Source organism: Bactrocera latifrons, unplaced genomic scaffold, assembly GCF_001853355.1.
Source record: "Bactrocera latifrons isolate USDA-ARS-PBARC rearing strain unplaced genomic scaffold, ASM185335v1 scaffold_537, whole genome shotgun sequence".
Taxonomy (NCBI): Eukaryota; Metazoa; Arthropoda; class Insecta; order Diptera; family Tephritidae; genus Bactrocera; species Bactrocera latifrons.
Genome location: NW_017537198.1, coordinates 98,616 through 111,326, shown reverse-complemented (window position 1 = coordinate 111,326; position 12,711 = coordinate 98,616). Strand labels below are relative to the sequence as shown.

Genomic DNA, 12,711 nt, shown 5'->3' with positions numbered 1-12,711 from the left:
TGAATCTGTTGTTATTAAAGGTATGTTGTCTGTTATTTGAAAAGTTTTGATTTTTTCCAAATTGTAATGCGAAGGTCGCTCGCATATTGTTAGATTCTAATTCTTGTGCTTTTGCCAAAGCATTTGGTAAATCGCTTGGCGATAGTGAAAATATATGTTTGCTAAGTTTCCGGTTAGCCCCGTTATGAATGTGCGTAAGGCGTCCCGCCTAGTTTTGGCATTAAATTCTTTAGTTACGGCACTATCTGATCCGTAAGTCATTATGGTTTTATTTATTAACAAGGTTAATTTCTCATTAAAATTATTATAGTATTCAATTATGGAGTAATTGCCTTGGCGCAGAATACTCATTTCTTGCTCATTATGTGAGCTGGCCGCTTATCGGCGTAAGCGAAATCTAATCGTGCTAGAATAGCATCAAAATTTAAAACTGTTCCGTGGTTGGACAAAATGTCATTAGCATCGTGAGTACTTTTATTTCTTAATATGGTCAATGCAACAAAATACCTACGGCTGCCTCTTACGTATAAGCTCATTGCATTGTTAGCTGATTCCCTCCAGCTAACATATTTGTTCTGTTTTCCCCCAAATTCTGGTAAAGACTTTATTACTTCTTGGGATTCGTCACAGCGAATCTCTGAATTTATTACTTCAGGTTTATAATCAGTTATTGTTGTAGGTTTTGTTAAGTCTCCTATTTGCCTGCGCATTTCAGATATTTCTAATCTGAGAGATCCGTTTGTTGCGGCAATTAGTCTTGCGACTAAAGTCTCATTTTCGCTACTGAAAGCCATTTTTCATTAACTAATTTTACCTTTATTTCCCTTTAAATATGGACAACTTTCAAATTTATGATTGCCTTTACAATAATCGCAGTAATGCAACCTTTCGTATTTTGGAGCGCTTGTGTTATTTCCCATTTAAAACAAATCTTTCAAGATTTCTTACTATTCCTGTCTATTTCGTTATAATTATTGTTTTTTGATCCTTTCTAGGAAAGGAGACTCTTTTATTCTGGAGGGTCTGGAGTTCAGATTCGCAGAATTGAGTTTTTGTTATAAACTGGAGGGTCCCCTTGCGGTGGTGAATCGCGGTTTCAAAATATTTTATTATTTGGCTGGTCGAGCCTTTTTGGATAATGTAATATATTTTCTATATACTTGAGTAATATAATATATGTTGTATTTTTTATTATTCTTTTTTAACATGGATAAATGTGAGTGGCAAGATTAAACAATTTTTCATATTTAATATTAGTGGGATTATTTTCCTTTTAATATAGGTTTTACTTACTACTAACTTGTTGCTGCTACGGCTGTTTCTCTTGATGAATTTTTTATTCTGTATTCTGCTGACCAAGCAGTAATACTGTGGGAAGACACAATTTGTTTATATTTGTCGTAAAGTGTCTGGGTGGCTGCTGCCGTTAACTTGCATATGTGTACAACACTGCCGAACAAAAAATGTATACACAAACCTACATAAAAATATGCGTACACATGTAAATATGTCACTCGCAAAAACTATAAGCATTGCTTTACAAAAACAACAATCATTTCAAATAGCATCATACATATTTATATGCGTACACATGTGGATATGTCCGTATGACATTCCCACACAAATAATGCATACATAACATACATATTATATACGTTCACATGTAGATCAAATAGCATAAACGGCGTCACAAGTCAAAAGGCAAAGCAGCCAAATAGTCGAGGCCCTAATTTGTAGAAAAACACACAACAACAACATTTTCATTCATGTGCGCCAGTGCACATTCAACAGACAAACTTGTTTCATTCATAAAAACAAACACCATTACATGTCCCCGAGCAAGCCTTTGCCTACAAGCGTCTTTTGACGATGACAAAAGCTAAGAATCATAAATTGAAAAATTTCTGTTATTTGTATGAGAAGGAAAAAGTGACAACCCCGCATATATAAGTATTCAAATATGCTATATATAGAATAAAATCGACAACAATTTATTTGTCGATTTTTAAGTCAAGAAATGTATCCCGGTCAAATAGTACTCCGCTTAAATAAAAATCATCCCTCTTAACCACCTTGACTCTTTAACAAAACGCGAGCTTCGCCATTGGTTGCCCGTTTCAACGGAAATTTCGCATGAAACAATATGCATATGTACATATTTAAATTTTTTTTTTGTTTCGAAGGGGAATCTTTCATAGATATCGTCAGTCCCATTCGGCTTGCACGATTCATACTGCTCCTCTTTTGGGACCACGCCCAGTATGGATGATCATACCGTGCTGAATTTGCGTAACAGTACATCTACATACTAAACCCTAACTCCGACTGCAGGTCGCCAATCCTACGGGACTGCCGTTAAGCATTTCTTCGCAGGACCAGACTCAGCAAAAATTGGCACTTCAAGGACACCTTTCTGCTCTCGCTACTTCGTTGCCTTGCTTTGTTTCTCAGTTTCTGTAGGGCAATTGTGGACCAGTTCTTCATTTTATTCCACAAGATTTCGCTTTTTATCATGTGGTGCACGATATTGTCTGGAGTCATACGCTCGTTGATAATAATCTCCAGATCGTTTCTTTCTGCTTCAAATTTCGGACAGTAAAAGAAAATATGCTGCGCGTTTTCGCTGTCGTTTCCGCAGAATAAACATATCGTGACCGTATTTATGGAGGTACTCTCGGAAGCATGCGTGTCCTGTCAGGAATTGCTTCAGGTAGTAATCACAATCGCCGTTCTCCCTCTCCAACCATGTTTTCACCTTTCTGATAAGCTTATATGTCCACCTGCCCTTTTCTGCCATGCCCCAGCGCCTCTGCCACTCACAAATACTTTCCTCCCTTGCTTTATTTCGTTCTGGCGTTGTAAGACGCCTCCCAACGCTTCTTGATTTTTCGTAAACTCTTTTGATCTCTAATGGCATTATGTCCGCCGGTATGATGCCCGCTATGACTTCAGCCGCCTCGTGCGACTCCGTGCGGAATCCACAAATAGCTCTTAGTGCATTAAGCCGAGTCAGAGATTTTGCTTTTTCCACCTAAGTCTTATTAGGCATTGCTGGTCCCCATATGGGCGCCGCGTGCATTAGCATAGACTGACTCACTTTAGCCAAGAGTGCTCGCTTGCCCTGGCTTGGTCCTCCAATATTAGCCATCATCCTGGATAGCGCCACCGTTTTCCCCGACGCTTTTTCATATGATTTTTCAATGTATGTGTAATAATTAAGCCTCGTGTCTATTACAACGCCTAGGTATTTTAACGACTGCTGAGTCGTTATGCTATGGCCATCAATATTAATTATCTACTTTTTTCTGCTGGTAATTAGCACTGCTTTCGTTTTTTGAGCTGCTAGTTGGAGCTTTGACGCAAGTGAGGAAAGTTCTATGATCGCCATTCACTTGGGAGTGGCCAGAAACGATTCTTTTACATATGTATCCTCTGGGTAGCCTAAGAACATCCCTTTGAAGGCGACCTAAAGTGAGAAGGCGAAACATTCGCTATATAGGGTTGTGCGCTCGATTTGGGACCCGCCACGTAAAAAAACCACCCCAATGAAAACGCAACAACAGCCTCGGATGAGAGCATCCCTGCAAAACTTATACGGCTGTGTAAGCTGACATTGACCAGCACCAAAAGCTCCGTCAGAATCGGGAAGGACCTCTTCGAGCCGTTCGATACCAAACAAGGTTTCAGACAAGGCGATTCCTTATCGTGCGACTTTTTCAACCTGCTTCTGGAGAAAATAGCTCGAGCTGCAGAACTAAAGAGAGAAGGTACCATCTTCTATAAGAGTGTACAGCTGCTGGCGTATGCCGATGATATTGATATCATTGGAATCAACACCCGCGCCGTTAGTTCTGCTTTCTCCAGACTGGACAAGGAAGCAACACAAATGGGTCTGGCAGTGAACGAGGGCAAGACGAAATATCTCCTGTCATCAAACAAACAGTCGTCACACCAGCGACTTGGCACTCACGTCACTGTTGACAGTCATAACTTTGAAGTTGTAGATAATTTCGTCTATTTCGGAACAAGCGTAGATACCACCAACAATGTCAGCCTGGAAATCCAACGCAGGATGACTCTTGCCAACAGGTGTTACTTCGGACTGAGTAGGCAATTGAGAAGCAAAGTCCTCTCTCGACAAAAAAAACCAAACTCTATAAGTCACACATAATTCCCGTCCTGCTATATGGTGCAGAGGCTTGGACGATGTCAACAACGGGCGAATATCGCATTCGACGGAGCGATGAGCTGTACAAGATATACAACGACGTTGACATAGTTCAGCGAATTAAAAGACAGCGGCTACGCTGGCTAGGTCATATTGTCCGGATGGACGAAAACACTCCAGCTCTGAAAGTATTCGACGCAGTACCCGCCGGGGGAAGCAGAGGTAGAGGAAGACCTCCACTCCATTGGAAGGACCAAGTGGAGAAGGACCTGGCTTCACTTAAAATATCTAATTGGCGCCACGTAGCGAAAAGAAGAAACGACAGGCGCACGGTTGTTAACTCGGCTATAATCGCGTAAGCGGTGACTACGCCAATCAAGAAGAAGTGGAAGGTGGAGCTTTTTTGCCGTGAACCAACTCTTTATTTTTAAAGCGGTGTCTATACATAAGCTTTCTACTTAACAGTTTCTTTCCCTACCACGATTACCGCAATGTCATCTTTCCGATCGATCGTAGCCGATAATCTGGACCCCTTCTTCTAATGGGAGTCGAAGCACTGCGTCATATAACACGTTCCAAAGCAGCGGACCCAGAACTGAGCCTTGTGGTACCCCTCCCGTCACCCTGTACTTTTTTATTCCCTCATCGGTATCATAGAGAAACATCCTATTCCACAGGTATTTGCAGATAGTTCTCAACTAATACCTCGGTGCTCTTCTGCATTCAAGAGCGTTCATTATATAAGGGCAATATGCAGAATTGAACGCGTGTTTAACGTCAAACGTTACGACTGCTCAGTATTCTTTCGTACCATGCATCCACCTCGCTCCCTCGATGACCTTGCTTGCTACATTTGTCACTTTTGTGATCGCATCGATGATATTTACATATGTACAAAAATGTTTGTGGACAAATATACAAACATTATGCGTATGGTTCGTTTTGTTTACATACATACATAATTACATACGTGAATATGTGCGAACATGTTATCAACATTTTTAAAGGCCTGCAAATAAATATGTAAATATATACATACATATCATATCCAACCTACATCAATTAAATATTCAGGAAAAAACGTAAACCTGACTTTATTACATATGTATTTTAAAAGGTTTTAAGTTATTAAATTATCATGAAATGGTTCAATTTGTACGTACATGCTTGTGTGCATTGACATAAAATATATATGTAGAAAATACATACATATATAAATTAAATGCATAGTCGTTTGCGCATTGCAAATATGCGAATCTGTAAGCGTATATTCCTTAACATCGGCAAATGCTGATTCTGCTATTTTCGTGCCCCCTGTTATTAAATGTGGTGAAACACGCTGAAAATTTTTCTGTGGTGTGGTCAAACACGCTCATACAAAACAGTAAATATCCCAAAAGTGAAGTATCCCTAATCGTGAACCGTCTCTATTATTTTACGTTCTCTGGTTTCAAGACCGGAGCATACTCTTGTAGAACACCCAAAGGTGATCTAGTCAGCGATGCCTAGAGAATACTTCAATTATGGAGGGTACACTTCTCCAGCTTGCTGAATGGCAGTGAATGTACAACGCCAGGAGGACGTGAACCCGATTCCCCAATCGATAACGATGGAGCAGACGTTCCATTGCCCGACCATGAAGAAGTTCGAATAGCAATTACCCACCAAAAGAAAAACAAAGCGGCGGGAGCCGATGGATTGCCGGCCGAGCTATTCAAACACGGCGGCGAAGAACTGGTAAGGAGTATACATCAGCTTCTTTGGCAAATATGGTAGAAAGCATGCCCAAAGATTGGAGTTTAAATGTGCTCTGCGCAATCCACAAAAACGGAGACCCCATCTGCGCCAAGTACCGTGGGAAAAGCCTCTTGAACATCGCGTATAAAGTTCTATCGAGAGTAATGTGTGAAAAATTAAAGCCCAATGTCAACAAACTGATGGGACCTTATCACTGTGGCTTTAGACCTGGCAAATCAACAACCGACTAGATATTTACCATGCGCCAAATCTTGAAAAAGACCCGTGAAAGGAGAATCGACACGCAACACCTCTTCGTCGATTTCAAAGCTGCTTTCGACAGCACGAAAAGGAGCTACCTTTATGCCGCGATGTCTGCGTTGAACAACACCAAAAGCTCCGTCAGAGTTGGGAAGGACTTCTCCGAGCCGTTCACTATCTTCCGACTAGATGCCATCATTTCGCTGATACCTGCAATTATTTTCACGCCTTTACTTTTGTGAATTTCAAGGCTCCAACTTCTGCCACACCTGAACTTCTATAATTGTCTAGTATATCCTAAACATTGTAAACAAAAGAAGGCGTCGGACTCTATAAAATATATATATTACATATGTATATAAATGATCAGCAATATTAGCTAAATCTAGTTAGCCAAATTGGTCCGTCTGTCTGTGTATACGCGAACCTGTCGATCAGTTTTTGTGATACCGATCTATAATTTTGCACAAAATTCATTTATCTCCTAGAAGCTGATTATTGTATGAAAGGCGAATTAAGGACTACTATAGCATATATGTATGTACATAAATAGCTGTCACACAAACTTATTGATAATAGCATGTTATTTTATGGAATCCTTTTTTTGTTTGTGAAGGGAATTGGAATTTAAGTGAAACGGAAGTTAATGTTTTTTTCTTGTTTAATATTTGCTAAAATTACCCTTACTAAAACATATCAAAACTTTTTTCAGTCCGCAGCAAATTGTTGATTGCAGCGTAGCTTTTGGGAATCAGGGATGTACTGGTGGATCTTTAAGGAATACCCTTAAATATTTAGAAGCGACGGGTGGATTGATGCGCGAACAGGATTATAAATATGTGTCAAAGGTAATAATATATTCTAATGTAATGATTGTAATCTTCAATGAATGTGTAATTATTTTTAATATAAAGCGTGGTCCATTTGGTTCCTTACTTTTTTAAAGAATAAACACAGAAACTACAAATTTAATGGGGAATGTTTAATATCATTCAAAGGACATTCTTTGGCATTTAGTTTTTGAAGATTTTCTCTTACAAATGTTGGCCGGTAGGTTGATCACCGATTGAGTCCTATGTTCGATGATTCGTCCGAGCATTTCGCATGCTAACTGGCGAATGACTCATGATGTTTTGCTTTGAAGTCTGAATCGAAGCGAGGCTGTCCGCATATACTTTGCATATTGCTATAAGAAAAAGTCTAACGGACAGTGAGATATAATAAGATCTTGGTGGCAAATGGACCGGCCCAAAAATTTAAATTATCTGCTCAATTAAGTGTTATTTCAATAAATCACATAATAGGTGCGGTGTGTCGAAAGTGGCGCTGTCTTCTTGAAACCAAATGTCAGCGAGATCACAAGCTTCAATTTCAGGTATCAAATAGTCGCCATTGACCTTCTTATAAGCATAATTTTTGAAGAAATATGCACCGATGATTCCACCAGCCCATAAAGCACACTAAACCGTTGATTTTTTCTGAATAAAATGGCTGCTCTTTATGAGGTCTTTTGTCCCCAAAGGCAGCAATTCTCTTGTTTTCATACCCATTGAGCCAGAATTTTACTTCATCGCTGAACAAAATTTGGCTCAAAATTATTGACTCTTCTTCAAACTTTTCAAGAGCAAACTTTTCGAAGCAATGTCGCATGAGAAGATCGAGCGGCTTCAGTTCACGTACACATTTTTTTGTACGCATTATATTTAAGATCTCCACGTAAAATGCGTTAAGCCGTTCCATACGTTTGTCCGAATGCGAACTGCACTGAGTCAACTCACCATTCTCTTCGTGTACACTGTCAGCTACAGCTGTTATATTTTCGTCACTGCGTGCTGGACGTGGTCTATTCGATCGAATATTATCTAGTAATGAACACTGGGTATCATATATTGCGCTTAGTACGCTCAGTAGGCCGATTATGCTATTAAGTTGAGCGAAGTGCGCAAAACACGTTCATGGCGGAACGTAAAATTTCCTCATAAAATTTAACCATTTGTAAACAATCTATAATCGTAAGTTTTACCTTGATGAAATGCCGAAAAATATCGAACACAAATAACATGAGAGCTTGACACGACTCACGGGTAATCTGTAAAATAAACGCTACTAAAAAAGTATCTCGGATCAGACGTTAAATTACACGACGCTGTCATCTTCTTTAAGTTAACAGCCGCACGCCAGTCGTTTCTGCTATTCCGTATTTGGCGTCCAAGCGAAGCCAGGTTCTTCTCCATCTCGTCTTTCCAACGGAGTGGAGATCTTCCTCTTCTCCTTCTTCCGCCGGCGAGTACTGCGTCGAAAACCTTCAGAGCTGGAGTGTTTCCGTCACTCGGACGACATGACCCTGCCAGTGTAGCCGCTGTCTTTTAATTCGCTGAACTATGTCAATGTTGTCGTATTTCTCATACTGCTCATCATTCCATCGGATGTGGTGTTCTGTTCTCCGTGGCTAATTCCCGAATACAATAAATCTATCGCAGAATCTTTCTCTCAAAAACTCGTATCGTCGACTCATCAGATGTTGTTATCGTCCAGCAGTTTTACACTCTTACAGAAGATAGTGTCTTCCCTATGTAGTTCTGCAGTTCGAAATATTTTCTCCAAGAGCAGATTGTCTAAGTCGCATGAAACAGACTTGGCTTGTCTAAAGCCTCGCTTGGTATCGAACGGCTCAGAGAGGTCCTTCCCGATCCTACGGGAGTTTAGACAGCTGTATTAGTTTTGGGGGATACCACATTCAAACATCGCGGCATAAAGGTAGCTTCTTTTCGTGCTATCAGAAACAGCTTTAGAATGTTAACTCCCATATATCTAAAACAACGATTTTCGATGATCCGGATGATTTTTTACTGCATATATCGGCTAATATGTGGGTTACGCAATGAAATTGCGTTTGCTCATAACAGTGTATCTATGTTCATAAAATGGATAAAAATTGGTGAAAAATTTATCCAGCCTCCCTATAACTAAGATCAGGATTTTCGATCATTCGGCAGACCTTACTTCATTCTTGTAGGATGCTTATATAGCAAAAATATGGTAGATAAAATGGAGTCCATAATACCCAACTGCCATATACTACTTATAATGATTTTGATATCTCCTCTTAGGAATCTCATTCCATGATGTTTTTAATATAATTTTAGCTATGGCGAACTAATATATGTAGGATACTCGGGCTGAGTTCCCAATGACAGGATATAGCGTACGGCCAACCGACCAATATACAGGAAAACGTGGACGACTCGCTGAGTCCGACTTGGTGGAACGAATGATCCACCGATACGCAGAAATAAAAGACTGGACCAACTTCACTTCACAATTGGTCAATGCTTTGCTTTATTCAAGAACTGGTGCTTTTAATAAATCTGTACAATAAATTAATTTATACAACTTCACAGTAGATAGATGCTTTTTTCTAACTTTATCGGTCGCCGTCCGCTATTCAAGTGAAGTCCGTTATTGGTTTTATTCCGTTCGAGTCCCTTTTTCGTTCAGTTAGTGTTGTCGTGTGTCAAAAACGTTCAGTCCGCACGGTCGCGTTTCTTCGTCCTACAACTCGGCCAWTCCTGACTACTTATTCGCCTCGAATAACGTTACCACTTTTTCATATAGTTCACAGCGGTCGATGTTGTCTTAGGTCCCTCATTACTTCCCACCCTTTCTACTTCATATCGACCGTGTTTCAATCGTTTAGTTACTTTGTATGGTCCTAAGAATTTAGGTCGTAACTTCATTGCGTTACCAAATTGTGTCCGTCCGATTGCAACCAAATCATTAATGTTATATTCGATTGCCTTTTTACGTTTTCCATTAAATGACTTCATATTTTCTTCTTGAATTTTCTGTATGTTTTCTTTAGCTATTTCACGTAACTTATCACGTCCCTCGTTTAACTCCATAACTGCTTCATTTTCTAAAACTTCGTTTAAGGCAAGATCTTCTTTTACCCGCATTTCGCAACCCTTTCAAATCTTAAACGTGGCCTGTTTTGCACTTCGATTTGGAGAATTATTTATTGCTGAACCTTCCCTATATACTTGTACCACTGTGAGGTATTCGGATGAGATAACTTAGCTAACATTGGTATTACTACCCTATGTATTCGTTCGACTTGGCCGTTTCCTCTTGGCACCCCCGTCGTAATGAGTAGAAGCCGAATACCGTTATTATCGCAATAACTTTTAAAAGCTTGTGAAGTGAACGCTAATCCCCTATCAGATATAATTCTAAGCGGGTTGCCGAAAACGTCAGCTTGTTTCGAAAGCCTCTCTATAACCACCTCCGTGCTTGTATCTTTTGTGGGGTAGCGCCACACGAATTTTGTAAATGCGTCGATCACAACTAAAATATATTTGTACCGTTTCCCTTTCGTTGTCATCGGACCTACATGATCTATGTGAAATGTCCCCAAAGGATAATCTTCTTTCTCAATTGGCGACAATAATCGCTCCAATTTACCACACTTTGTATTCATTATTAAACATTCGACACAACTTCTTACTATATTTCTGACTTTTCCCTCGAGCCCTGGAATGCAGTAGTATTTCCCTACACAATCACAAGTCTTCTTAATTGAAAAATGCCCTTGTTTATGTGCTAGCAAAATGCCCTCATTCTCCATTTATTTAGGTACCACAATTAGTTCCTTTACCGGATCCTTGTACAATATGTCACGGAAGATAAAAAAGTCTTCGTAAGAATTGTTTTCCAGTATTTTCCGGATTGTCCGCGCCCATTCATTTTCCTGTGCCTCTTTTAATCTGTGTTGTAATGATTCGTCTGCTAACATACACGCTAACCTACTTAAAGCATCGACATGCTTCATTTTAGATCCTGATCTATGTTCTATAGTATAATTAAATTCTTGCAAGAACATTGCCCATCTAGCTACTCGTGGCGGAACGTCTTTCTTCCTTAATGTCAAAGCGAATGCGTTGCAATCCGTTACAATTTTGAATTGTAAACCTAATAAATACACTCTCCATTTCTTTAAGGCTTTGACGATGGCGAGTGCTTCAAGTTCATAAGAATGATAGTTCTCTTCCGCTGAACTTGTTTTCTGGCTTATGAATTGCACTGGATGATATGATTCATCCTCTGCCGTCTTTTGCAACATTACCGCGCCATACCCGTGCTTTGATGCATCTGTATGAACTTCCGTAATTCATTTGGGTTATATAATTCTAAAACTGGAGATCGTGATAGCGAGGACTTAAGTTGCTCGAAAGCAATCGTCTGATCTTCTTCCCACTTGAAATGTTGATATTTTCTCAGAAGATCTGATAATGGCTTAGCCACTGACGCATAGTTTTGAATAAATCTACGAAAGTAGGATGTTAACCCTAGGAACTGTTGAATGGCTTTTTTGTCTCCAGGTGGCTTGAAAACTTTAACCGCTCTGGTTTTCTCATCCGACGGACGAATTGAAAAATTTACTTTACGCTTCGAAAAATTACACTTTTTCCACTTAATTTGTACCCCAGCCTCTGCTGCTACTGTAAGAACTTTCTTTAGTTTTATTAACCCCTCTTCCTCCTCTATGGATGGAATAATTAAATCATCCATATAAGTGACTACACTTCCCTCGTCTTTTAGGACTTTAAAAATCGAATGGATAAATCTACAGAATACTGCTGGTGAATTTGAGATACCAAACGGCACAAATTTAAATTCAAATTGGCCTTTCATTGTTACAAACGATGTATATTTTCCAGAACTTTCTTCGACAGGAACATGCAAAAATCCATTAGCCAAATCTAATGTAGTAAAAACTTTATGTCCCTGGAGCTTCTCGACTACCTCGCCAATTAATGTCATTGGAAAATTATCGCGCAAAATTTTATCATTTCATTTGCGATAATCGCAATATAACCGCTTTGATTTATCTTTTTTAGACACAAGCACAATCGGCGACGCGTAGTCGGATACACTTGAAGTAATAATATCTACATCTAGCCATTGCTTTACTTGAGCATCTACGATTATTTGATCTTGAGATGATACACGCCTAGGTGGCTGATACACCGGTACATCGTCCTTTAAAATAATTTTCATTTCCACCGGGGAAAATTTGATTCTTTTTGGCTCATATTGAGCAATCAGCTTTTCCACTTCTAACATTTTTTTCTTATCGAGATGTGACAAATCATACGTTGATTTCGGCTSCTGTTCATCTATACAAATCATACTAAAAGCTGCTATTTCTGCCTCTTCTGCAATTTTACCATTATAATCTTTGTTGTTCGCATGATAAGTATCTGTTTTATCYTTCCTTAGAAACCTATCGCTCTCCTCGCTAACAATTAAATCGACTTGACCCAAAATTGAACGTAATGCCGGATATTGAAAACCCCTATTGTTGACAATATGAAACATGATATTTATCTCAATATCATCTACTTTAGCTCTGGTTTCGAAACTACCTAACGTGACCACTTCTGAATTACCGATTCCGCCTAGTACTCGTTTATCTTTGTTTGGCTTAACTTTAAGGTTAAGTTTTTCGACTGTATCTACCCTTATCAAACACAGACAACTACCTG

At 39.4% G+C, this 12,711-nt stretch overlaps 1 protein-coding gene across 1 annotated transcript in view; it reads left to right on the top strand.

The window, feature by feature from the left end:
- Nucleotides 1-6,884: 6,884 nt before the first annotated feature.
- Nucleotides 6,885-12,711, top strand: part of LOC108974173 (cathepsin L1-like) — a 13,855-nt gene continuing 8,028 nt past the window's right edge. Inside the window, exon 1 of the mRNA XM_018941866.1 lies at nt 6,885-7,014. Within this exon, the coding sequence (XP_018797411.1) occupies nt 6,982-7,014 (33 nt within the window). The 5' untranslated portion in view covers nt 6,885-6,981. The remainder of the gene's footprint in view (nt 7,015-12,711) is intronic.